This window comes from Myotis daubentonii, chromosome 10 (assembly GCF_963259705.1).
Source record: "Myotis daubentonii chromosome 10, mMyoDau2.1, whole genome shotgun sequence".
Taxonomy (NCBI): Eukaryota; Metazoa; Chordata; class Mammalia; order Chiroptera; family Vespertilionidae; genus Myotis; species Myotis daubentonii.
In genome coordinates this window covers 85,456,459-85,482,410 of record NC_081849.1, presented here as the reverse complement: position 1 = coordinate 85,482,410, position 25,952 = coordinate 85,456,459, and the positions used below count along the sequence as shown (strand labels likewise).

Below are 25,952 nucleotides of genomic sequence, written 5' to 3'. Positions count from 1 at the left end.
GGACGTGGCCCAGCCCCCGTTCCCGACCCGCTGGGTCCGCTCCGCATTCGTCCTCCCCGCCGGGGCGGGGCGTCCCCGTCCGACCTGCGCTCCCGCACCGGCGGCGGCCGCGGGGACCGGGCTCCCCCGAAGCGTCCCGGCCGTCAGACGGGGAGGACAGCGCCCGGCAGGTCCCGTCGGTGGCCGGGGCGGCGCGGGGAGTGTCCGGGGCGTTCCCCGCCCGCGCGCTCCGGGGAGTAAACAATCGGCGGAAAGGGCGGGGAGGCCGGGGGCGCGGCCCGGGGGCGGGCGGGCCGCGGGCTCGGAACCCAAGTTTCCTTTACTCCGGGTTACCTCCCCGTTCCAGTCGGGCGCGCAGCCTCCGGCCCCGCGTGTCCGCCCCAGAACCCCGGTTCCTCGGACCCCGAGAGGTGTGTGTCGCCGGCGGCGCGCGCAGGTGGCGCGGCCAGGGTAGCAGCTCCCGCGGTGAGTGGTCCTCGGCCCGGCCCCGCTTCCGGGAGCCACGGACGGACCCGGGAGGTGGCTCGGGCTGCGTAGACCTCAGCTGTTTGCTGGGAGGATGTGAGGGGCGCGGGCGGGAGGGGCTGCAGGAGGAAGAGAGAGGGCGCCCGGAAAGGATGCAAGGGAGGGGGCGCGCGGGGGGGGGGCGCGCGGGAGGGTGGGCTTCCTCGCGTTCACCCACAGCGGCCTGTCCCGTGTCCTCGCACCCTGGGCGCAGCGGGGTGTGGGTCCCCGGCCAGGTTCCACCTGTTGGAGGCGGGATCAGCAGGGGTACCCCTCCCCCGCCCCCCGCAGAGAGCCTCCCACCCCCCAGCCCACGCTTTCCAAACCCGCCGGAAGGGGGCGCGGGAGCCCCGAGAACTCCCCGTTTCCTGCGGGGAGAGCAGCTGCACTTTGGACAAGAAGGTTTCGCAGCGTCCAATGGACCCCAGTGGGTGCGGAGCCCACAGCGACAGATGGTCACAGCGCACGGACTGGCGGCGCAAGAGAAACTGGACTGTCCTAGGTCAAAGGGCACACGGTCCCCGCCGGGAGGGAGCGGGTCCTTCGCAGCTCGTGTCCGCGGTGGGCGGGCCTGGGGCCTGGGGAGCGGCACTGGCTGTCCCCAGATGGCCCCTTCCTAAGCCAGGGCTTGGCCAAGCGGCTCATGGTCTCCCGGGAGCGCGGCCGGCACCGCGGGCACCTTCCTGGACCGAGGCGGCACCTCCCTGGCCTGAGGTCAGCGCCTGCCAGGCCCCTGCCCCTGGGGCGCTTACAGAGAAACCCTGTGTGAAGTGCTGCCCGCTGGCCCCGCGTTTTCTGCAGGCACCTGAGGACTCCAGGCGACCTTGGCCTTCCCCTGGACACTCCCCACTCCCCGGGTTGTAAGTCCATAAACAGCACCCGCCCTGCCCCCGCCCGCCAGCGCTTTGGCTCACACCCCCTCCTGCCCTCTGGGGCTAAAGAGTCCTTCCCTTCTGTTCCGTTCACTGGCTCGGAGCTTGGCACTGAGAAATGGGGATTTCCTAGATTTGAAACCACGCCCTGCCCATCCTCCCAGAGTCGGCTGTCAGGGTGCGGCCGCAGCCTTGGGCCCAGCCCTGCTCCTTGGCCGGCTCCAGGGAGCTCCCCCGCCTTTCCTGGGCCCCGTCGCTGGCTGTCACTCCGCTGGCTCCTCCCGGAGAGATTACAGTCTAGGTTCCCGCAGGGGGAGCACATTGCAGTTAAAGTGGATAAGTTAGTTTTCCTTCCAATGGTTTCTGTCCAAGTGGACTTTTTTTGTCTTTCCTGATTGTCAAGTTAATAGTCGCCGTAAAAAAAATAGTAAATAACAAAGTGAAACTTCCAGCTGCTTCTACTACCTAAAGGCAAACTCTTGCCGCCGCCCCCCCCCCCCACACACAGTTGAAATATGAACTGTGTTCACTTAAGATACTATAAGCATTTGCATACCGTGGGTGAGGGGCTCTGCTACACCTGAGAGCTCAGGGGAGGCCTGCGTGGGGGCCCCACAAGCTCAGAGACCAAGCTCCCACAGAGGGTGGCGTGAACGTAATCCCGGAGGAAGCCTGGGCCTCTGTGTACAGAACAGGCAGCGGAAGGGCCATCTCCGCGTCATCCCAGGCCCCGGTGCTGCCTCCGGCAGTTGTCTTTGGTTTGTCTACATAAACCCTTACGAGGCTTTTTCTTCGCGGGAGCTATTTACACAAAGTAACGTGCCTGTCTGGCTTGTACTTTAATGGGTGATGTTAAAAAATGTTAACTCCCTTTTAATTTATTTATTTTTAAATATATTTTTATGGATTTCAGAGAGGAAGGGAGAGGAGAGAGAGATTGAAACATCAATGATGAGCGAGAGTCATTGATTGGCTGCCTCTGCACGCCCCACACTGGGGATCAAGCCCGCATCCCGGGCACGTGCCCTGATGGGTAAATGAACTGTGACCCCCCTGGTTTAACTCCCCTTTTTAAAATAAAGGGTTTATGAGGCCATCGCTAGCCAAAAAGGGAGGTTGCAAGTTTTCCAGACATTCCAAAGTTTTGTTACCATAGATGCAAAAACACAGCCGGCTCGGTGAAGATCACAGTTGGTTTTTGTCAGGGAAGATGCCAGCCTGGGATGTGACTGCCCACCATAGACTGCTTTTTAATTAAATGTTAACTGCAGGCCATCCTTTGTGGTTGATTAGGTCTCTGAGGGTTAGTCAGGTTGGCACGTGGCCCCTCTCTGTCCACAGGGGCCAGAGCAGCACCTGGCACACGGCGTCCTGGCCGGGAGTCCGGGACCCCCTCCTGCTGCAGGGACAGCCCAGCCCTGCTGCGGAGGGCAGGCCTGTCTCAGGACACGGCGCATCCCTCCCGAGGGAGAAGCCTGAGCATCGTGTACGGGGTCAGAGGAAATGCTCCCTGAAACTGCTGCAGCAGCATTGCCTCGGTGCCAGGGTCCAGCCTCACCCGCTGAGCAGGAGGCTGGGCCTTGGCCAAGCTGTCAGTTTCCTGGAAGGTGCCTCTCAGGACAAAGGGCGCACACAGTCTCAGCCGCAGCCAGCGCCTTGCTGCTCTCGGAGCAGACTTTAAGAAAGAGATGTTTCTATTGACTTCAGAGAGGAGGGAGGGGGAGCGAGAGAAGCATCGATGAGAGGATCATGGATGGGCTGCCTCCTGCACGCCCCGTACTGGGGATGGGCCCACAATCTGGGCATGTGCCCTTGACTGGGAACCGAACTGTGACCTCCTGGTTCATAGGTCGGCACTCAACCACTGAGCCACGCCGTCCGGGCCAAGCCCTGTCCTTTTGACTTGGGCGGGGACTCTTGCGCGGGCATGATTGACGAACTCTTTGGCCACTGATTCAACTTCGAGCCCCTCTCCCCTCCCCAGGGTGGGGGGGGCTGAGGGTCCAGTCCTCCCATGACGTGCTTGGTTCTGGCAACCAGCTGGTCCTCAGGTGCGGCCCTAAGGTCACTTCATCGATATAACAAAAGACACCGTTCATAGCAGCACAGCTCACCAAGCTAAGGTCTGGAAGCAGCCCGAGTGCCCATCAGCAGATGAGTGGGTGAGAAAACTGGTCCATCTACACAATGGAATCCTACGCTGCGGTAAAAAGGAAGGATATACCATTCGCAACAGCGTGGATGGAACTGGAGAGCATTATGCTAAGCGAAATAAGCCAGTCGGAGAAAGATAAATATCACATGATCTCACGCATTTATGGAATATAATGAACAACATAAACTGATGAACAAAAACAGATCCAGAGACAGAGAAACATCCGTCAGACCGTCAAACCTCAGAGGGAAGGTAGGGGAGGGTGGGGGTTATGGGGAGAGATCAACTGAAGGACTTGTATGCTAGCATATAGGCCTAACCAGTGGACACAGACATCAGGGGGGTGAGGGCATGAGTGGGGGGCTGGAGGAGGGGAGGCGATGGGGGTATAGGAGACAGATGTAATACCTTAATCCAGCGGTTCTCAACCTGTGGGTCTCGACCCCTTTGGCGGTTGAACAACCCTTTCACAGGGGTCGCCTAAGACCATCCTGCATATCAGATATTTGCATTACGATTCATAACAGTAGCAACATTACCGTTATGAAGTAGCAACGAAAGTAATTTTATGGTTGGGTCACAACATGAGGAACTGTATTTAAAGGGCCAGAAGGTTGAGAACCAACGCTAATCAATAAAGAAAGGAAAAACAATAAAAAGACACTGTTCCCATCTCAGCACAGGATGTGGCAAGGGCCTAGGACCTCTGCCAGGAATGGGAGGAAGACCGAGTATGTTTGTAATCCCGTATCACAGACCCGTGGGACTGGCCCTCACCGCTGCCCCGCAGGACTCGCTGGCCTCCTCAGCTCCCTTCCCTGGCTGGGCCCGAGGCTGGCGTCTGCAGAGCAGTGACATGTCGATGCCGGGGGACAAGCCAGGGGAGGACAGGAAGCTGTCGGGAAGCCTCAGCTCCAGGCCCAGCGGCTCGTTTTCTCCGCGTTGGGGACTGGCTGGTGATAACAGTGACCGGCCCTTCCTCCACAGGCACCTGTGGGGTGTTAGCTGGGTGGCCCGGCGTCTGACAGGTGGCTGGGAGATACCTGGTTGGGAACCTGCCCCGGCTGGACGGGCCTGGCTGCTCTTGGTGACGCCGCTCCCCCCATTTCCTGCCTCGGCGTTGGGTGGCCCTGGCGTCACTCTGCTCATCGCTAAGCTCGGTGTCCCTCCCGCCAGGCGCCAGGCTGGGGGAACCTGGAGCCGCCCAGGTGCTCGGGGACCAGCCGTGTCAGCCGAGTCCCCTGCACGCTGTGGCTCGGCTCTCCGCCTCCCCGCGGACACCTGTCCTAGGCCATGTTTGGTGCCCAAAGTCTATGGGGTTGTTCCCTCCCGGGCAGAGGACCCAGCACCAGCCTCAGTCCTCCTGGAGCTGGTGCCTGAGCAGCCCCCCCTCTCCGAGCTGCGCTTGGGGCCTGAGGGAGGACAGGGAATGCGCTGGAAGCACAGGCGGCAGGGGGTCTGCTGGGTGGAGGCGCCTTTCACTGTCTGCAGGTCACGTGGCTTCCCTGACGGCCGTGACCTCGGACCCTACCAGGGGTCACTGTAGTTCAGTCCGTTCAACAAGCGGCCACTGGACTGGGGCCTCTGCTCTGATGCCCTCAGCAAACCGAGCCTGGCGGTGCCTCGAGGTCCCCACATGAGGCCAGGAGGCACAGCCAGTCTCCAGCGGCCAGCCCTGCCCAGCCTCCTCCCTCCCTTCCTGTCCCCTCCCAGGCTCCCGGGGCTGGGCTCGCCCCACTTGCGGTTTGACTTGATCTGCCCTCAGAGCCCGCAGCGTGCTTGTGGCTCAGTTTTCCGTTTCACACGGTTCCCTGTTGCCCCCAGGGTCCTGCTGTGGCTGCCAGGATGGCTCTCCAGGGAGGTGGCGCCAAGGAGCCCGAGACCCACAGGTGAGCCCGGGGCAGGGTTTGGGTTGTGCTGACTGAGGGGATGGTGCCAGCGGCCGCTCAGGACGGGTGCAGAGCTGGGTGGAGGCGTGGTTTCGTGCTCAGCTCTGCCCCGCGTGGGGTTTACCGGACACCTGGACTCGCTTCAGGAACTCGGCCCCGTTCTCCCCAGCTCCCTTTTGGTCCTGAATCTTCAGCATTTTCCGGGTTTTTCACAGTTTTCGTTGGTCGTTCTCATGGCACTTTTTATGTTTATTTGCTGGAAAAGCACCCATTTCCTGTGTTAGTCCCGGTTCCTGTACGGACTTCAAGTCCACTAGCTTTTCTTGTTTCCTGGACACTCACTGCCCCGCCTCTGCCGGGCTGACCCGGGGTGACCTGGGCGCCCTGCCCTGCCGCAGTGGCCCCCAGGTCCCGGCGACCTCTGATCTTGAGCCTCTGGGAGCCCCTGCTTGGGGGACTCTCGGGAGCTCCTCTGTGACCCCGAGGCCTCTCAGGCTGGTCACGTGTCCAGGTGGTAACCGCACAGGCACACCTGGCCGCTCCCCCCGTCCCGGGGGCTCTGGGCCGTTTCCACGCGCCAGGTGGCCTTGGGAGCGTCACCTGCGGAGATGACTTTGTTTGAACTGGTAGAATCCCTGCTGCTTTCCGTGGTGGACCACCAGGAGGCCCTGTCCCCGGCTCTGAGCCCCCCTTGGGTTGAGGACCCCGGGGCTGCGAGGGAAGTGGTTGAAGCGAAGTTGCAGAAGGGGAGCCGGGCTCCACAGGAGTCACCCCTTCCCTCGCTCCGTCATTGTTCACCCTCCCTCAGTTTTATGTCCACCTGCCGAGGGGCTGTGCCTGGCGAGGCCTCTGTTGTGTGTAGCCTCCCCGGTGTGCGGCCTCCGCTGTGCGCGGGCTCCCCGGTGCGCGGCCTCCGCTGTGCGCGGGCTCCCCGGTGCGCGGCCTCCGCTGTGCGCGGCCTCCCCGGTGCGCGGCCTCCCCGGTGTGCGGCCTCCGCTGTGCGCGGCCTCCCCGGTGTGCGGCCTCCGCTGTGCGCGGCCTCCCCGGTGTGCGGCCTCCGCTGTGCGCGGCCTCCCCGGTGTACGGCCTCCCCGGTGTGCGGCCTCCGCTGGTGCAGCCTCTACTGAAGCTGTGACCCTGAGCCCTCGGCATGGGGGTCACTGAGCTATTAGGTCCCAGGATTAGGGACTCCTCCCCACAAAGTCGAACCTTCCGCCTGACTGCCCGGTGTCTCTGACACGCAGCACAGGGCCTGACGTGAGGCCGGCCTTGGACTCGGCGTGGTCCCCGCGGCCTCCCCAGCTCCCTCAGTCCCTGCTTCCTGGTCCCTCCCGCCCTGACACAGCCGGTCCCTCCCTGCTGGTCTGTGCCTCATGCCAGCACATACTTGGTAGTTGAGTGAAGTGACCGAACAAAGCAGAACGAAGCCGCTTCACAGCGCGTGGGCTGGAGACACCGTTACCCAACAGTGTGCCCGTGACTCATCACGTAAAATCCTTCGAGATGCGTGTGAGCCCGTCCCAGTCCGTCTCGGGGCGAGTCCACGCCGGCTGGTTTGAAACCATTGCTGGCCCCCAGGGACCACAGCCCTGCTGCGCTGTCCTCTCCCAGAACCGGAGCGACAGGGAGGCAGCGGGCCTTCTGCTGGCGCCCTGCGCGCACAGCGCCCTGAGGTCTCATCGCGGGACCTGGTCCCGTTAACGGCCGCTGGCGCTCGGAGCTCAGAGGCCGGGGGCGAAGTCAGGCTTCTGCTTGGCCTACAGGTCAGCGGGGGCCCTGGTGACACAGACGCCTGGGTGTGGTCCCTGGAGAGTGGCCTCCCGGCCCCAGGAGAGCAAAACACACCCTGAGTCTGGGGACCCAGGGAGCCTGGTCAGGACTGGTCAGGGGGAGGGGCGGACAGGTGTGGTCCAGGCATCGCGGTGACCTGGGGTCTGTGGTGACCGAGAGGAGCCCACAGCAGCCGCCAGCACGTCCCCTTTTACAGAAAGATCTTGACTGCGCTGTGTCCAGCTTTTCTGTACGAGTGCCAGCCTTTCGAAATGTTCAGGTGTGAGCCGATTTGGACGCCACTGCCGGGACGTGGGAGGGGCGTCGGGGTGGGAGTGGAAGGCCGATGCCCAAGCCAGATGGAGACTAGATGAGATGGTAGAGGAGACGAGGAGAGGACGCCGTGAAGGCTAACACGGACGGACAGGACGGGGATGCGATGGCAGCTGAGGCAGACTGGGCGCCTCCTTTTGTAAGTGAGGTCCTATCGGGACAGCCACGCTCCCTGGCGTGTTGCCGGCGCTCCCTTTCGTGGGACGATGGCAGAGCTCAGGGGCTCGCTAACCAAAAACACTGGGTCCCTGGCCATGTCTTCCCTCTGCTCCTGTCCTTGGTGAATGTGACATTTTAAAAATAAGGTCAAGATTATATGTGTGAAGTGAACTTGAGTTGGGTAGCAACCGGCTGTACCTTTTGTATGGGATTGAGCCTTTTTTTAAATTTTGTTAATCCTCACCCAAGAATATTTTTTCCATTGATTTTTAGAGAGAGTGGGAGGGAGGGAAGGAGGGAGAGAGAGACAGAGAGAGAAACATCGATGTGAGAGAGATACATGGATTGGTTGTCTCTCACACCCACCCCAACTGGGACCAGGGATCGAACCTGCAACTCAGGGATGTGCCCTTGACCAGGAATCAAACCCACGTTCTGTGCGTGGGCTGAGGCTCCACCACTGAGCCACACTGGCCAGGACCTGTGATTGAGCCTTTCGATCTATTGAGAGAGATTCATCCGTGGGCTGCCTCCTGCATGCCCCTAACTGGTTATTGAGCCCACAACCGGGGCATGTGCCCTGACCGGGCATTGAACCGTGACCTCCTGGCTGATGGGTTGATGCCCCACCACTGAGCCACACAGGTTGGGCAAACCTTTTGATCTTGTCCATTTTAGGTTCCTTGGGTTGTTTCGAATCCACTCTCCAGACAGGGCCCTGGGTGTGGGGAGGGGGGAGGGGAAGAGAAGCGGGAGAGGGGAGACAGGAGGTGGAGCCTGGCGTGCGGGGGCCTGTCCTTCCCGCCACGGGCCACACGCTGACCTCGGGCACCTCGTCACCATGCGGCCACTGGACCTGGTGCTCGGCTGACCTCCCGCTCTCCTGGTGTGGAACAGCGACCGCTGCGTCCAGCTCTGTAACCCGAACATCGCGACGATGAAGGAGGACATCCTCTACCACCTCAGCCTCAGCACCAGCTCGCACGACCTCCCGGCCATGTTCGGGGACGTGAAGGTGAGGAGCTTCCCTCAGCCCCTTTGCCGGCGGCCTGAGCCGCCGCCCCCACAGAGGACACTCACCAAGCGACAGGCTGATCGGAATCTTGCGAGTTGTTCCTGGTCTGTGTGCCAGCTCGTGAGGAGCAGAAGCTGTCCTCAGGCCTGCCCGCGGGCCTCTCTGGTTCCTTGCGCGTTTAGGGGGTAACGGGACCCATGCGAGTGGGTTTCCTACTGTGCCTCTGAGGGAACAGGAGACGCCGGCGGCGTCTAGGGCGCAGGAGTCAGAGGGGCTGCGCGGTGAGTGGTCCGTGGGTAACACGGTGACACCCACCTGTTCAGCCGCCTCAGTGGCTTGTTTCATCTTCAGAGACTTAGCTCTTTGACCATTAACACCCTTAAGCTGGCGCGCTTACTTGCTTTTCTTGTGTAAAACAAAATGAGAAGCTCTTATATACAGACTAGAGGCCCAGTACACGAAATTCGTGCAGGGGGCAGGGGACCCTCAGCCTGGCCTGCACCCTCTCGCAATCCGGGACCCCTCGGGGGATATCCGACTGCCAGTTTAGGCCGGATCCCAGTCGGATTAGACAGGATCGGGCCTAAACCTGTAGTCGGACATCCCTCTCGCCATCGGGGACCGCTGGCTCCTAACTGCTCACCTGCCTGTCTGCCTGCCTGATCGCCCCTAACTGCCTCTGCCTCAGCCCCTACCACCATGGCTTCGTCTGGAAGGACGTCCAGAAGGTCGCTCAGCTGTCCAGTCTAATTAGCATATTATGCTTTTATTATTATAGATGGGTGACTGCATTAGTTCTCTGAGTCCCGCCCCTCCATGGCCACTTCCCAGGCCCCCACCAGCCCCGGACACTTGCCACGCATTGGCCATTTGGTGCTTGGGTGGTGGTGAGAGGTGGTAGACAGAAGCCCATTTTATGTTATTATTTTTTTAATTTTTATTTTTTAAAATATATTTTTATTGATGTCAGAGAGGAAGGGAGAAGGAGAGAGCGATAGAAACATCCATGATGAGAGAGCATCATTGATTGGCTGCCTCCTGCAGGCCCCACACTGGGGATCGAGCCCACAACCCAGGCATGTGTCCTGACCGGAAACTGAACCCTGACCTCCTGGTTCCTAGGTCGATGCTCGACCGCTGAGCCACGCCGGCCGGGGCCAGAAGCCCACTTTACAGGAGGGCTGTGGGGTCTGGGCTGCACAGCGAGGAGCCGGCGCTGTCCTAGTCCACCCCCGGCTCCCCAGACCCTGTGCTGCACGGAGGCCGGCAGGCAGGGCCCCACCCCGCCTCCCAGAGAAGCAGGTGTGGGCCCGTGTCTGGCGAGCCGTGGCTTTGCTGAGTGTGACCCCACCAGCCTGGCCCCCGGACTCGTGAGCGTCGAGTCACCAGGAGGCGCCCAGACAGTCTGTTCGGGGGGGGGGGGCAGGGAGCTGCATTTCTAGCAAGTTCCAGGAGGCGCATGTGTCGCTGGGCGGGGGTGGGCCCTGCGCCCACGGCTCTGTCCTCTGCCCGCAGTTCGTGTGCGTCGGGGGCAGCCCCTCCCGGATGAGTGCCTTCGCCAAGTACGTGGCCTCGGAGCTGGGCCTGGGCCGGTCGGGCGAGGACCACCCCAACATCTGCACGGGGACCGACCGCTTCGTCATGTTCAAAGTGGGGCCCGTGCTGTCGGTCAGCGTGAGTACCCGTCCCTCGGGCGGCCGGTCCCGGGCTCTGCAGGCCCCTGTCCTCCACACACAGGCCGGTCAGGCCGGGAGGAGGAGGCAGAACCCAGGAGGCACCATCGGCCGCGGCCAGCAGTTAGTGCGGGAGCCGGGAGTGGGAGGAAAGGAGGAGAGGAAAGCCGGCAGGTGGGGGGCCGTGCGGGGCTGGCTGTGTGGCACGGTCCTTGGGGACAGCTCGGTGCCGCCTCCCGAGGTGCGCGGCTGAGGTTCGTGCTCTGTGGCTGCTGGGGGTGGGGAGGAGGGCTTTGGAGGGGGGCGGCAGCACGCACGGGCCGCGGAGCCTGACGCCCCTTCCTCCCGCCAGCACGGCATGGGCGTCCCCTCCATGGCCATCATGCTGCACGAGGTGCTCAAGCTGCTGTACCACGCCCGCTGCTCGAGCGTCACCGCCATCCGCCTGGGCACTTCGGGCGGCATAGGTGAGTGGCCGCGCGGCCGGGCCTTGCCTGTTCTTAGAACGTTACCCGTGAGCCCGGCTGGTGTGGCTCAGTGGTTGCGGGTCGACCCATGAACCAGGAGGTCAGGGTTCAGTTCCGGTCAGGGCACAGGCCTGGGTTGCGGGCTCCATGCCCAGGAGGCAGCCGGTCCGTGATTCTCTTTCATCATGGATGTTTCTCTCTCTCTCTCTCTCTCTCTCTCTCTCTCTCTCTCTCTCCTCTTCCATCCTCTCTGAAATCAATAGAAACACGTATTTAAGAAAAAACAGAACGTTGGCGGTGCTTCAGCGTGTGGCGGGCCGACGGCCGGTCTCCCGCACGCGCTCGGTCGCGCCCTCCACCCCCAGCGGCGGTGACACCGCTTCTGTCCTCAGGTCTGGAGCCCGGCTCCGTGGTGATCACCCGGCAGGCGGTGGACGCCTGCTTCAAGCCCGAGTTCGAGCAGCTGGTGCTGGGGAAGCGCGTGGTCCGCCGCACCGACCTGGACGCGGGGCTGGCGCAGGAGCTGCTGCAGTGCTCCGCGGACCTGGGCGAGTTCCCCACGGTCGTGGGCAACACCATGTGCACCCTGGACTTCTACGAAGGTGCTGGTGGGCGGGTCCCGGCGGGAGGCGGGGAGGGAGGGAGGGAGGGAGGTCTCACCGGTGTGTCCACGTCAGGCGCCACGCCTGCTGGGAGTGGCGGTTTGGGCTCCAGGGCAGGTGGGTGGGGGGGTGTTGGGGGGGTCGAAGCATCCCTGCGCCCTGGCGGGGAGCACCCCATCAGCATGGCCCTCTCCTCGTGTCTGCAGGGCAGGGCCGTCTGGACGGGGCCCTGTGCTCCTACACGGAGCAGGACAAGCAGGAGTACCTGCGGGCGGCCCACGCGGCCGGCGTCCGCAACATCGAGATGGAGTCGTCTGTCTTGGCCGCCATGTGCAGCGCCTGCGGCCTCCCAGGTAGGCGGGCACTGGGCCGCCACCCGCTCCCTTCTCCCGCCCAGTCCATCCTCCCGGGTCCCCACCCCAGCGTCCCTGCCCCAGCGTCTGCCTTCTGCCCGCATCTGTCCCCGAGCCTGTGCTGGACGGGGTGACGCCTGTGATGGTCACGTGGCCGAGGGCAGGATTCTCAGTACCTGGGAGCCCCGGGCCACCAGGTGGGCTGAAGACGGTGGCACCAGCTCTCTCAGGTTTTCTGGGCGACAAGCCCACCACAGCCCTGCGGTGGGTCTGGCTTTCAGCCTTGGATTTGAGAGCCCTGCCTCCCAGCCGGGGATGTGCCTGGGACTCGGTGGGAAGCGAAGGCGGAAGGAAGAGGAGGCCCCAGACCCTCTGTGCTCGCCACCCGTCCACACGGCTGTGGGTCCCACAGGGCCCGTCCCCTGGGGATGGCAGGTGGCGCCTGGTCTCGTCGGCGCCCTGAGCTGGAAGCCCTGCCCCTCCCGCTGACGGCCCTTTGCTCTCCGCAGCGGCCGTGGTGTGCGTCACCTTACTGGACCGCCTGCGCGGGGACCAGGTCTCCAGCCCCCACGACCTGCTGGCCAAGTTCGAGCAGCGGCCGCAGCGGCTGGTCGTCCACTTCATCAAGAAGAGGCTGGCGGGGGCCTGAGGTCCCTGCGTCCCGGAGACGGAGCCGAGCTCGTCGCGGCTGCAAATAAAATCGCTGTCCAGTCCCCTCTGCGTCCTGTGCACTTGATGAGGGAGCCCAAGGCGGCCTGCGCCCCAGCGCCCCTCGGGCTCCCGGGAGCCGTTCGCGCGGATCGGCCTGATCTGGGTTTTCTGTGTGAACGTCCCTCTGAAATGAAAGTATTTCTGGGGGGAAACTTCAGACTTTTAAACGCTAATGGTTGTCCGATTTCACGTCGCTAAGCAAGAGGTCTGGTTCTAGGGCCAGACATTCCCTTCCTCGTGTCGCTCCACAGCCCTCTGCAGCGAGAGCCACGAACACCCAGAGGCAGCTACAGGAGGAAACGCCCCCAGGAGCACACGCACACGTGTGTCACGGCGGACCCTGAGCAGCACGGGTTTGAGCTGCGCAGGTCCACTCGGACATGGAGTTTTTCTTTCTTAGAGGATTTTTTAAAAAATTGATTTTTAGAGCGCGAGGGAGAGAGAGAAACATGGATTTGTTGTTCCACTTATTTACGCATTCATTGGTTGATTCCTTTTTAAAAAATCCTCACCTGGGGATATGTTTTGGTTGTTAATTGGTTTGAGAGAGAGAGAGAGACATGAATCGGTTGCCTCCGGTACACTCCTGACTGGGGATCGAACCTGCAACCGTGTCGTGGCGGGTGACGCTCTGACCAGCCGAGCAGCCCAGCCTGGGCCAGACGGGGTTTTGTGGTTGGACCACAGCTGCACTGCTGTGCGGTGTCCACCCACATATCCGGGGTGACTGGCGGCTGGGACTGTCGCGTGGAGGCCGGCTCTAGTTGCCCATAGTCTGTCACCTGCGTGGGAGGTGGCCCTCACCGGGTGTTGCTTCCCCGTCCACGGTCTATACGCAGTCCCTCGTCCCCCACAGCCGCATTTCCGGAAACTTCTGTGTCTGCCTCATGATGCTGCCATAACGGGCCGGTCCCCACACGCAGCCGATGGGGCTGGGTCCTTGGGCCTGTGGGTTGGGATGGTCACGTCTGGCGAGTCGGCCGTGGCTCGTGGAGTCCACGTCAGGGTGGCCACTCTCTGGTGTTGGATGCTGTTGTGAGCACCGGAGGGGTGTTTCCTAGCTGTGCCCGGAGGCCCCTTCCCCCCGCCTGTCCTGCGCCCCCACCGTGTCCGGCTCTGCTCTGGCGGTCAGCTGAGTGACGGGGCCAGGGCAGTGTCAGACCCGGGGTGTCGCTGTGTGTGGCCCGTGCGCTCCAGCGAAGGCCCTTCCCTGGGACCCTGAGTCACTCCAGGCGGAGGGTCAGGTCGGCTCAGAGGAGGAGCCGCTCCCTGCTCGCGCCTGGAGGCCGTGCTGTGGAGCAGCAGCTCCGGGGCTCTCCCTCGCCTCGGCCAGTGGCTCTGCTGCCCCGACCAGGAGGCTGACCAGGAGGGCAAGCGCTGGAGGGCCGGCCGTCAGAGCCCCCGGGGAGCCTGTCCGCTATGACCCCAGCCCGGGGCGCAGGACCCGGCCTCTGTGCTCCCGGTCCCAGGCCACTGTCCTCTTCTCCCACCTGTCCCCAAGTTCCCAAGTGCCCCAGACTCCAGCTGGGTGTTGCCCGTCCAACCTCAGCCCCGGCTGAGAGTGGCCCCGGGGCCAGTGCGCTGTGGACGCAGGCTCGCTTCTGGGTGGATAGTCGCCAGACCCAGTGGGCCTCGGCCCCACACTTGCCTGGGAGGAGGGAGGAACTCATCACCTGGCCTGTGGGGGTCCCTCCCACCCGGGGCCCCTCCCACCCTTCCCAGGCACCTGTGGCCTCTAGGGACCTGGCCACTCCTGGGAGCGCACCTGGCCAGCAGAGGGGGCACCCACACTGGGCAACTGGCACATTGAAGCCGAAGGAGCTCCTCCCAGCCAGAGGGCTGGTCTCAGGGGCCTCCTCCCAGAACCTGGAGCTGAGGCCCCCGAGGGGCAGGGTGGGGGGACCAGGGCTCCCACGAGGACCTGAGGCTCGAAGCCGGCCTGCACCACCTCCTGCTGCCACGGGTGGGACGACACGTCACTTACCCTACAGGTGCTTCCTGTCAGCGGGCGGCCCCTCCCTCATGGCGGGCGGGAGGCTGCGAGCTGACCTCGTGGGGCCGGACAGTGCCCAGCGCAGGGAGCGCCCTCTGAGCAAAGGAGCTTGTTTTGATGGGATAAGAATACACTTCTATGCGGACAACTGGACTCGGAATTAGTCTGGTTACTAAGGTGACTCAAGGTGACCTGGGAAACGCCCTCAAACACATGTTATCTGGGTTCCTCGCTGCACGGCCACCCGTCCGGGTCCTGGCCTGCTCCCGGCTCCCTCCCTCCCCGGTGATGAGAGCGGCCCTCCGAGCAGGGGCAGGTGACAGCGACACTATGCCCTCGCTGCCTGGGCGGGTCAGAGAGAATTGGGGACGATGCTGGGTCCGTTCTGATGGAACTGTCAGGTCCGATTTGGGAAACTGAGTCTGGTGTCTCAGGCACCTTGTAATTGGGGGGTGGGGGGCCCCAGGGCGAGGTGTCCAGGTGTAGGTGAAACTGGGGTGAGGCGTTCCGGTGTTTTCATGGAGAAGTACTATTCAGCGCAAATGGGAGGTGGGAGAGTGTGATTTAGGCCTCAGATTCCGCAGCAGGACAGGCGGGAGCCCTCCTCACCGCCCTCCTGCCCACCCACTCGGGTGTGGGTGGCCTCCCTCTCGACGTCCCCAATGGATTTATGGGGGTTCCTTTAATTTCCTTAGCTCCGAGGGCACCAGACAGCACAGGAAGATGAAACCTCGTGTTTCTATCCATTTTCCGTCTTTGGAACAAATATGCTTTCGCTACAAGTTGGAATTATGGTTTTCTATTAGAGCGAGGAGCAAGACTGATTCAGATTCATAGAAGTTATTGAAATTAGCTGGATGGAATTTCAGTGTCAGAGAAAATGAGTTATTTAAATCACCCAAGAGGTTATTTTTTTCAGGGTTTATAAATTACAATTAAATAAGGAACATTTGGGTCATGCAAGTTCTTTCAACTCTAAAACTTCTAATTGCTTATTGCCCCTAATTCTAATAAAGCTTTTAAACCGAGACAAAGAGGCCATTTCACCTGAAGCTGCGGGATAATTTACGTTTCCGTTTTTAAACTGCATTAGCATAACCTTTCAGAGGGACCAGCCTTGTGTGTGTGTGTTAATCTCCTACATCCAGGTTTGGGGCGTGCTCATCCGGGGGAGCTCGTCAGCTCTGGCCGAAGCACGTTAGTCTGCAGCAGGCGCCCGGGCAGGGCTCCATGAGTGCGGAGGGACGGAGACGAGGGTCTCAGCCCTCGGGGCCTCGCCCTCCCTGTGCTTTTTAAAATTGATTTCAGGGAGAGGAAGGGAGAGAGAGAGAAGCATTGATGAGAAAGAAACATCTATGGGCTGCCTCCTGCACGCCCCCTGCTGGGCAGGTGCCCTGACTGGGAATTGAACTGGCGACCTCTGGGTGGTGCATGGGGCGACATTCAGCCACTGAGCAGCACTGGCCGGCAGGTCTGGCTGTCCTGGATTTAGCCCGTCCTCTCCACGCTGTGTGCCGGCCTCCTGGCCACCTCTCCGCGGACTCCAGCCTTAATGGAAAGGATCTAGCTGAGTGGCAGGGGAGAAGCGATGGGGTGGGGAGGCAGCAAGGAGCGGACGCGGGCCGGTCCTGTGATCCCTGTAGGCACGGAGCAGCGGGGGACCCGGCGTAGAGCGACCGGCTCTCCTTCGTGGCAGCCTCCGCGTCAGAGCGGGTCCCCAGGACGTCCCATCCTCAGGATCCTTTCAGACCAAGCCTGTCCGCCTGCTCCACGTTCCCTCCGGACCTGGGTCAGGTGCAGGCCCCGCCCAGCCTCCCGGCGGGCCTCGCCTGCAGGCGCACACGGGCCAGCTTAGCAGCTGGGGCCTCCTTTGTCAGCTGCGAGAATCGGTCCCTGGGGTGGTCATGACCCAGTCCCGCCTGCAGGTGCAGGTCAACAAGACACCTATGATCCCACAGTCCTGGAGCTGGTCGCAATCACGTACGTGCATGCAAACTGGCCGGTACAGACCTGAAATAGGAGCACCCCATGACTGGGGAGTGTCCTAATCCTGGTTTTTAGAAATAATGACCGTCTCCCAGGATGGGAAGTGCTGTTCATGTTACCTGCAAAGGATCAGGTGTGTTACCTGCAAAGGATCAGGCGTGTTACCTGCCAAAGGAACCAGGTAGCGACACTCAGAGGACAGAATGGGCCTGGAGAAGGTGAGGCCAGGGAGACAGGGCACTGGCAACAGCAAACCCAAGTCTGTGCGTGCGTGCCCATGCGTGCGAGCTCCCCCCCCCCCGCCGCCCCCCCGCCAGGCGGTGGCCCTCACGCTGGAGCGGGAAATGTGTAACTAGAAGGTGAAAGCTATGGTCTGGGAAAGGCAGGCCCGCAGGGCACTTGGGCCGCCCGCTGCTGAGGCCCGGGCCGGGTTCCCATTGCAAAAGCCATCGGCCGGGACTCAGGGCGGGTGAAGCGCTTTATGAAACGGGTGACCACAGACTCTGGGTGTCCGAGGGGCCCAGGAGCCCGGCCGCCCGGCCTTGGCCTCGGGCGGAGGCTGTGCAGCAGCTGCCGCTGAGCCGTCTGAGCCGTGGGGCTGGTGAAAGGCGAAGGCGCGGGAATCCCCTGGGTTCAGGGTCCCCTCCCCTCGAGCTGCAGGGGGGCGGACCCTCGGCTGTGCCTCCTCACGGCCTCCGCATGCGGGTCCCAGCCTTTGGGGCGAGCAGGTGAAGGCGAGGATAGAGGGGGGAGGGGCAACAGTGCCTCTGAGGTGAGCCCTCCGCCCCTGGTCCCGGGGTCCAGCCCTGCCATGTCCTCTGGGAGGAGTGACCCCATCCATCAGCCCGAGGGGGGCTGGGTGCAGGGGGAGCTCGCTCCCTTCCCGGGAGAGGCCCCAGGGCTGCCCCGGCCTCAGCTCTCTGCCGGGAAAGGAGAGATTTCCCTGCAGACACTCAGCAGGAGGGCGTCGGATGCCCGCTGGGGGGGGGGGCATGGCCCCGCTGGCGTCACCGCCTCTGCGGGGGGGGGGGGGGGTGTGACTGAGGAGCACACGCCCCCCGGCCGCAGGTATAAGCCGCCCTCGGCTCTCCGCCCAGAGCAGAGCTTCCCGCCCAGAAAGCATGTGGCCGGCCGGGCGCCAGCTGGGGGCCCTGGTCTGGAAGAACTGGCTGGTCCGATGCCGGCACCGGGTGAGTGGGCCCCTGGGGGGGACCGAGGGCGTGGGGCTGCCCCTCCTGCAGGGAGCCCGGAGGCTCAGGCCGTGAGCCGGGACCTGCCCTCGGCGAGACCCGAGGCCCGAGCACCATCTGCGGCGTGTGGTCAGGAGAGGCGGGCGTGGGGGCTCGGAAAGGACAGCAGGCGGAGTTTCAGCAGCCGTGGATTCGCCTCTTGTGAACTCTAACCTGTGGGTCCTCCGGCGGCGGGACCAGGTGTGACCTTAGTCCATGACCCTTAGTCCGTGCGTCCTGTTCTCGGGGCGCAGTGACTGTTCTCGGGGCGTGGTGACTGTTCTCGGGGCGCAGTGACTGTCCTCGGGGCGCAGTGATGTCCTCGGGGCGCAGAGTTGTTCTCAGGGCACAGTGACTGTTCTCAGGGCACACTGACTGTTCTCGGGGCGCAGTGATGTCCTCGGGGCGCAGAGTTGTTCTCAGGGCACAGTGACTGTTCTCAGGGCACACTGACTGTTCTCGGGGCGCAGTGATGTCCTCGGGGCGCAGAGTTGTTCTCAGGGCGCAGTGACTGTTCTCAGGGCACACTGACTGTTCTCGGGGCGCAGTGATGTCCTCGGGGCGCAGAGTTGTTCTCAGGGCACAGTGACTGTTCTCAGGGCACAGTGACTGTTCTCGGGGTGCAGTGATGTTCTCGGGGTGCAGTGACTGTCCTCGGGGCGCAGAGTTGTTCTCAGGGCACAGTGACTGTTCTCGGGGCGCAGTGTTGTTCTCAGGGCGCAGTGACTGTTCTCAGGGCGCACTGACTGTTCTCGGGGTGCAGTGACTGTCCTTGGGGTGCGGTGATGTTCTCGGGGCGCAGGGGCCTTTCTCAGACAGGTGCCTCCAGTCTCTGTCTGCGTCTGGCCTGACTGCCCTGTCCCCTCCCCGGTCAGCGGGCTCCAATTCCCCCCACAATGAGCGCTGGTGCTGGCCTTTGGGTGTGGTGAGCGTTTCCCGAGGACCTGGGCCAGTGGAGGGGCTGAGCTGAGCTTCATGCAAGGACGTCTTGTCCTAAAAATGCGTGGTCCTCTCCCGACGGTGGGTTCGCGGGGCCGACGAAAATAATAAAACTCGGCTCAACCTCCTCCCTCTCCACACGATCCACTGGATTCTTGCTTTCAGGGCCACTTTCTCTTAGACACAGACGCAAATGATGGCTCCTTCACCGGGCTTCTCCTAACCCCGACTTCTCCTCCCCCCAGGCTTCTCCTCCCCCCTGGGCTTCTCCTCCCCCTGGGCTTCTCCTCCCCCCTGGGCTTCTCCTCCCCCTGGGCTTCTCCTCCCCCCTGGGCTTCTCCTCCCCCTGGGCTTCTCCTCCCCCCTGGGCTTCTCCTCCCCCTAGGCTTCTCCTCCCCCCTGGGCTTCTCCTCCCCCCTGGGCTTCTCCTCCCCCTAGGCTTCTCCTCCCCCCTGGGCTTCTCCTCCCCCCTGGGCTTCTCCTCCCCCTAGGCTTCTCCTCCCCCCTGGGCTTCTCCTCCCCCTGGGCTTCTCCTCCCCCCTGGGCTTCTCCTCCCCCTGGGCTTCTCCTCCCCCTAGGCTTCTCCTCCCCCCTGGGCTTCTCCTCCCCCTGGGCATCTCCTCCCCCCTGGGCTTCTCCCCCCTGGGCTTCTCCTCCCCCCTGGGCTTCTCCCCCCTGGGCTTCTCCTCCCCCTAGGCTTCTCCCCCCCCCCCCCGCTTCTCCTCCCCCCTAGGCTTCTCCTCCCCCTAGGCTTCTCCTTCCCCTGGGCTTCTCCTCCCCCCTGGGCTTCTCCTAACCCCTAGGCTTCTCCTCCCCCCTGGGCTTCTCCTCCCCCCTGGGCTTCTCCCCTCCCCCAGGCTTCTCCCCCCCCAGGCTTCTCCCCCTCCAGGCTTCTCCTCCCCCTGGCTTCTTCCCTGGCTCCCAGGAAGCCCCTGAGGCTCTCGGCTCCACACTGGGGGGCTCTCCACTCAGCACAAAGCTGAGTTCAAGCCACCCCCCCTCCTGTTAGAGAACCCCAGGAAAGGCTTGGTATCTGCCTCCTGCCTTAGGGCCTGGTCCTCACAGCCCGACTGGGAAGCCACTTGTTTTCTCTAAAATCCTCAGCCTGAGCTCCAAGGACCTCCCACCTCAGAACCTGCATGTGTGCGTTCGTGCGTGTGTGTGCGTGTGTGCATGTGCATGTGCGTGTGTGCATGTGCATGTGCGTGTGCATGTGCGTGTGTGCATGTGCGTGTGCTTTTATAAAACAAAACCCTCACATTTCTTTGAGGTTTTGTCCACCCCTGGATTCAGGTGCTAAAAGCCGAACTTGGTGTTAATGAATAGTTTCCCTTGGAGGCAATGAACACGTTGCTCACAGTTTCTGTATTTTAGGAAATTGCAAAAAATGACAGATATCCAGCCCCAGAAGTCAAGTAACTTTTTCTTTTAAATTAGTTTAAGTCTTAGAGGTAGAGTTTTGCTGGTTTTGTATCATCACAGGTCATCACCTATGTGGTTTTCATGTGCTAGAAGGTCCAAGAGGCTGAGCAGGACCCAGAGGTTAGAGGTCAGGAGCCTGACCTCTCCGATAGGCAGGTGGGAAAAGGATGGAAGGGTGGTTTCTGACCAGACGCTGTAGTTGTTGGGTGTGTATGGTCTTTTTGTTTTGTTTTGTTTTTTGAGCAAAAGCCAAGTTTCATTACAGAAAAGCTCCCTGCTGCAGGGAGGGGACCCAAGCGGGTGGTTGTGTTTTTTAAAAAGCAGCAGAATAGCTTCACATGAGGGAAAAACAGGAAGTTTGAGCAATAACAGATCGGGGCTGCAAATGCTGGGGAAGGAGTTAAAGCAGCGGTTCTCAACCTGTGGGCCGCGACCCCTTTGGCGGCCGAACGACCCTTTCACAGGGGTCGCCTAAGACCATCCTGCGTATCAGGTATTTACATGACAATTCCTAACAGGAGCAACATGACAGTGATGAAGTAGCCACGGAAATAATTTTATGGCTGGGTCACAACATGAACTGCATTTAAAGGGCCAGAAGGTAGAGAACCACTGGGTTAAAGGAATGATGACCTGTCAGTGGTTTTACACTAAAAATGGTTAAAAATGGAGTCACTGATGTGGAATCTTGTGCTAAAAGGGGTGACGGAGGCTCGTGCACCAAATCCTTTCACCTGGAGTCCTGGTGAGCCACACGGGCTCTCCGCGGCCGGGCAAGGCCGTCGGTGGGCAGCCCCACGGTGGGGAGTGTATCAGTCAGCGCAGCTGTAACAAATACCAAGGCCGCGCCTTCAGCTCATGCTTATATCTCAGCGCGGCGTCGAGGAGAGTTAGGTCCAGGTGTGGGTGGGCTGGGTCCTCCTGGGGCCTCTGGGTGCTCTCATGTCTCCCCTCTGTTTGTCTGTGTCCTAGCTTCTCCTTATTTTTGTTTCTGACAATTTTACTCAACTATTTGGGGAAAATGCATTCTTTTTTTTAAAAATCCTCACCCAAGAATATTTTTCCCATTGATTTTTTTTTTTTTCTTTAGAGAGAGAGTAGAAGGGAGAGGGAGAGAAACATCGATGTGAGAGAGACACATCGATTAGTTGCCTCCTGTTCACACCCCGACTGGGAACGGGGATTGAGCCTGCAACCAAGGTTCGTGCCCTTGACTGGGAATTGAACCGCAACCCTGCAGTCTGTGGGCTGAGGCTCTAACCACTGAGCAACAGAGCAGGGCAAAATGCATTCCTTTTATGTGGAAGCAGGTTGTTACAGCGACAGATGGAAGCTCGGGCTGTTTCTAAAGGACGGAGCAGGGCATCGGTTCTCGTTTTATGGGACGCAGCCCGGCCGGACGAGGCCCACCTGCTGCCTGGAACCTCATCTTAACCAACCGCACCTGCGAGCCCTGTTCCCAAATCAGCTGCTGGTCCGAGGTCAGGGGTCAGGACTTCAGCGAGGGAATTTGGGGGCACAGTTCAGCCCATGGCGGCGTGTTGGCTCTGTCCTGTGAGCCCAAGGAGACTCATGCTCGCCCCCATTGCTTGGGCCTTCTGAATGGGACAGCGCCCCCCAGGTGGCTTGGACTCAGTGCCACCCCCACCCCCACCCCAGGGAGAAAGATGCTGCTTAGCCCACTGGCGTCAAGTAAAGAGACTCCCTCCAAGTCGTCCTCCCTAAGACCCCTCACCTTCTGGGCTCAGCACAGAGGGAGCGAGGACCCCGCCGCACCCTGCCCCCCCCCCCCCCCCCCCGTGGGTGGGGGGCCGAGTGGCAGGTTCAGGCTCTCGCTGTGAGTGTGAACCCGCGTTCCTTGCTGTTTTACAAACAAACCTGATACTCTGGGAAAGCGTCCCCTTCTGAGAGGCCCGGCCCGCATGCCCCAAGGCACAATGGAATTTCACGCCCAGCGCAGAGCCCTTTGTCTCCAAGGAGCGGAGACCTGGGCTAATTACAGGCCTCCAGCCGCTTCCTGGATATTCTAGCCGCACCCCAGAGGGGTGTCCTCTCACCCAGTGCGTCTCCCTCCTTCATTCCTTTACAGTTTTATTGTTTGCACGGAATGTTTTATTCCTTGTGGTTTTCAGTTGCAACCAGAACCACCAGCTCCCTGAGCAACTGGAGGATTTAGGAATGGGTTTGCCCTGGCTGGTTTGGCTCAGTGGATAGAGCATCAGCCTGTGGGTAAAAGGGCCCTGGGTTCGATTCCCATCAAGGGCACGCACTTTGCTACTCCCTGGCCTGGGTCCTGGTCGGGGTGCGTGCAGGAGGCAGCCAACCGATGTGTCTCTCTCACATCGGTGTTTCTGTCTTTCCTTCTCCCTAAAAATCAATGGGAAAAAAAATCCTTGTGTGAAGATTAACAGATAAACAACAAGAAATGGTTTTGAACTCTGTCTGACGCTTTGTTCAAGCGGAAGGAAAGTTACTTCGTCTTCAGGCCTGAGATTCAGCCCAGGTTCCGTCACAGCTGGTGCAAGGGTACGGGGCAAACGAGCTATGTCCTTGGTGTGCTGTGTGCAAAGCGGGCTCCCCACTGCTAGCTGGGAGGGCGAGGGTGGGTGACTGAGGGCTTGGCAGCACTGCAGGGCGTGCGAGTGAGGACGGGCCTGGTCTCCTTGACCTCGGCACCTGAGAAGAGCCTGCCTGCGGCCTCTGCTTCCTCTCCTTTCTCCAGCGACCTCTGGGGCCCTGTCCCCAACCATTGTTCTCAGAGACCCAGGGCAGGGCTGGCGATGACACCTTCACAGGGGCTCAGCCTGGCCAGTGTGCCATTTTAAAACAATGTTTAAAAAAATGTTTTTATTGATCTCAGAGAGAAAGGGAGAGGGAGAGAGAGAGAAACATCAGTGATGAGAGAGAATCATCCACCGGCTGCCTCCTGCACGCCCCGCTCTGGGGACCGAGCCTGCAACCCAGGCCTGTGCCCTGACCAGGAATCGAACCGTGACCTCCTGGTTCATAGGCTGATGCTCAACCACGGAGCCACTGAGCCGGGCCAGTTTGCCATTTTTTAAGAGATGGAGACACCGTCACGCTTTGCAGTTTATTCAGCACTATTTTATGTAAAACCAACCACTTCCCCAGGTCCTTTGCCTCGCGGAGTTCCTCTGGCCATGCATCCTGTTCGTCATCCTGACAGCACTTCGTTTTCAAGAACCCCCCCGGCACCGAGACAACTGTGAGTGTCCGTCCCCTCATTGCAGATCTCAGGGAGAGCGTGCAGCCCTGCTTCCGCTCCCGGGAGCTCGGGCTCTGAGCGGACGCACGGGAGGGCTCCCCTGTCCTATCGCAGAGGCTGCGGTTCTGGGCTGTCGGCAGCAGCGTTTACAGCTTCCCTCTTGGAGTAACAGCCACATGGTTGCTCACTCGGCCGGACAGACTGCTTCTTCTAGCTACGCTGACCCACCGGGGCTCGTGGGCAGCTGTCCACCCGGTTCTGTGGGGCCCGCCGCGTGGATGTGTGACTTCCACATTCCCGACAGTTACCAGCGTCCCAGCCGTTCTCATCCATCGCGTGTGTGTGTGTGTGTGTGTGTGTGTGTGTGTGTGTGTGAAGGGCAGGGGGCGGAGTGTGTGCCAAGAGTCGGGGGGAACGTGAGCAGCACTTGCCTAAGGGAGCTGGCTTATTGGGGCCACATTAGTCCTGAAAACCTAGGGTCCCGTCCGGTTTTTCTAAACTTCCTCGTTTTATATGATCATTAGCAGCTACACTCAAACATTTAAGAATGCAAGGGGTATTAGACTTCAACATTTTGCCCAAATTAAAAACCCCTCCCCTCCCCCCCCTCCCCTCCGTCTGAGCGGAACAGAATTAATTAGGCAATAGCATGATAGGACAGGTTGCTCTTCCGATTCTAACTCAGTAGCAGTGCATTTCTGCTGCCGCGTGCATGGGTCATCTCCTTGCACCCACCTCCAGGTTACTTGCAGCCCCGGGACCTGCCCAGCCGGGGTGTCCTCCCTTTTGTCCGGGGCCTCCTCTGCAACACCGGGGCGCGGTGCCGGAACACGAGCGACCCGGGGCCCACGCAGCACCATCTCCGGTAAGAGACGCAGCGCCTCTGAGCCCGGGGGGAGCGGGGCGAGCACAGGCGCCAGGCTTTCAGTAGCACCTCGGTCACTGGGGACGGGTCAGAGGTCATGACAAGCACAGAGGTAGAGTGACAAGGAAAACTGTTTAGTAAACGCAGACGCGCACGGCAGTGCCTTTCCAGCCTGAGTGGTTCCCACGGCTGTTCACAAAGTGGTTGCTGAGAAACTGGCACATGCCATTTGCATGCAAAGGTTTGTTTCCTGTGGTTGAGCCCGACTTCAGAGCGACCTGCTGAGCTACCCGTTCACGCGGGTGCCCAGTGCTGGCCTGAGCCGCCCGTGTGGTTGTTGGCCGCGCCCCTGCCGCCGTAACTGAGCTTTTCCTTCTGGGCCTGGCCCCTCCCTTCACCAGGCGACAGGTGTGCAGCTCTGACCCTTCCCCAGGCCACACCTGTGGTTCCTGTGGCATCAAAGACCCAAAAGAGAAAGAGCGGGAAGTCTTTTCTGAAACAAGAGTCAAAACAAAGGGCGTTCACTGCGAGGCCCTGGTCTCTGGGAGGGGGCGGGAGAGGGAGCGCTGGCTCCGGGCGGTAGTTTGAACTTATCGGCTAGGAATGCCCTGCGTTTCGGTTCATCTGCACCTCCTGCCACTGATGAGCGAAGACATTTAAAGGTAAAGATGTGAAAACATAGGCTCTTTACCTCTCAACTGTAAGTTACAAGAAGAAACAGACGTTTCCAGGCAGTTTGGGCAGCCTGGTGCACTCTACACGGCGCTTACGTTGTCTGAGCTGGGTATTATGTCTCCAAGCATTATGCAAAGAGCATCATGTGGAAATAGTCTGAAAGCAGAGCCCACGACAGTCAGGGTCTTCTTGTGTGTGTGGAGGAGGAAGGTGTTAACGTAAAAAACCATTGGAACCTGTAAAGTTTTTGTGAGTTTATTGGCGCCAAACTGTCGACATGTGCCGGGAAGCAGAACCTCAACGAATTGAGATAGTGCTCCGGAGAATGGCGGGGTTACATCCGTATTTATACATTCCAATCAAAGGAGGGACGTAGGTGGGTTACATGAAATTCATTGGTGACAGATTAAGGAGGAGGGACAAAGCAAAGCAGGGAAACCCCTGGGACTGGATAAACAGTAAGATGATGGACACATACTTAGGGGGGTGCAGGATCAATTAACATGATGATGAAGGAATCTGTGGTCTCTGTCCTGGGCCCAGCACACCTGGCTGTGCCCCAGGGGCTCCATAAAAAGGGAAGTCACTGTGAGGTGGCCCAGAAAAGCGGCGAAGAGAACAAAGAGAACCGAGTGAATCAGAAAGAAAAAGGAGAAGTTTATTTGCGTTCTCGGGCGAGACCCACTGACCCAAAAGGTGGGGTCAGTGAATGTCGCGCCTCCAGGGAGGGAGGGGGATCTTTTTATTCAGGTGTTTGGTGAGGGCGGGGGGCCTGAACTGAGGAAGTCTGCACCGCAGGGGTCATCATGACACTCAACTGAGAAAGTCTCAGCTGCAGGGGAGTGGGCGGAATATTCAGGAATATTCAGGACGAAGTTCTTATCTTATCTGTGTGGGGTATGTGAATTCAGGGAGTGCCGGAAGCCGGTCCATCCTTGCTGCTTGACACAGTCGCTGCAGGAAAGAAACATCTGCACAGCATATGTTTCAAGGGACCTGGCGTATATAGCATACTGTTCTTAATATGTTTGCTCCCCTTAACGCTGTGTGTTTTAACCAAGGTCACCTCTCCGAGAAAGGTTGTTTCCCCAGGTAGGAATTTTTCCCTGAAGTC

At 60.7% G+C, this 25,952-nt stretch overlaps 2 protein-coding genes across 3 annotated transcripts in view; both read left to right on the top strand.

Annotated features, from left to right (window-relative positions):
• The first annotated feature begins 266 nt into the window (after positions 1–266).
• Positions 267–12,507, top strand: UPP1 (uridine phosphorylase 1). 2 transcript variants are annotated; one of them, XM_059655949.1, is made up of 8 exons: positions 267–410; positions 5,356–5,420; positions 8,580–8,697; positions 10,213–10,371; positions 10,723–10,837; positions 11,230–11,439; positions 11,646–11,792; positions 12,302–12,507. In XM_059655949.1, the coding sequence occupies exons 2-8, from the start codon at positions 5,377–5,379 to the stop codon at positions 12,439–12,441; spliced, it is 933 nt and encodes a 310-aa protein (XP_059511932.1). In that variant the 5' UTR covers positions 267–410; positions 5,356–5,376; the 3' UTR covers positions 12,442–12,507. The 2 variants fall into 2 exon arrangements, with proteins under 2 accessions (XP_059511932.1, XP_059511931.1); XM_059655948.1 differs by having other exon boundaries at positions 298–465.
• A 5,096-nt stretch (positions 12,508–17,603) lies between these two features.
• ABCA13 (ATP binding cassette subfamily A member 13) overlaps positions 17,604–25,952 on the top strand; it is a 125,818-nt gene continuing 117,469 nt past the window's right edge. Inside the window, exons 1-3 of the mRNA XM_059711290.1 lie at positions 17,604–17,672; positions 23,205–23,298; positions 24,040–24,163. Coding sequence (XP_059567273.1) covers positions 17,604–17,672; positions 23,205–23,298; positions 24,040–24,163 — 287 coding nt within the window. The remainder of the gene's footprint in view (positions 17,673–23,204; positions 23,299–24,039; positions 24,164–25,952) is intronic.

Bases quoted from the DNA above. Each gene is read 5' to 3' on its own strand.
- UPP1 (XM_059655949.1), top strand. From the start codon at position 5,377: ATGGCTCTCCAGGGAGGTGGCGCCAAGGAGCCCGAGACCCACAG. The intron at 10,838-11,229 runs GTGAGTGGCCGC...TTCTGTCCTCAG, and splicing joins GGGCACTTCGGGCGGCATAG to GTCTGGAGCCCGGCTCCGTG. The intron at 11,793-12,301 runs GTAGGCGGGCAC...TGCTCTCCGCAG, and splicing joins CAGCGCCTGCGGCCTCCCAG to CGGCCGTGGTGTGCGTCACC.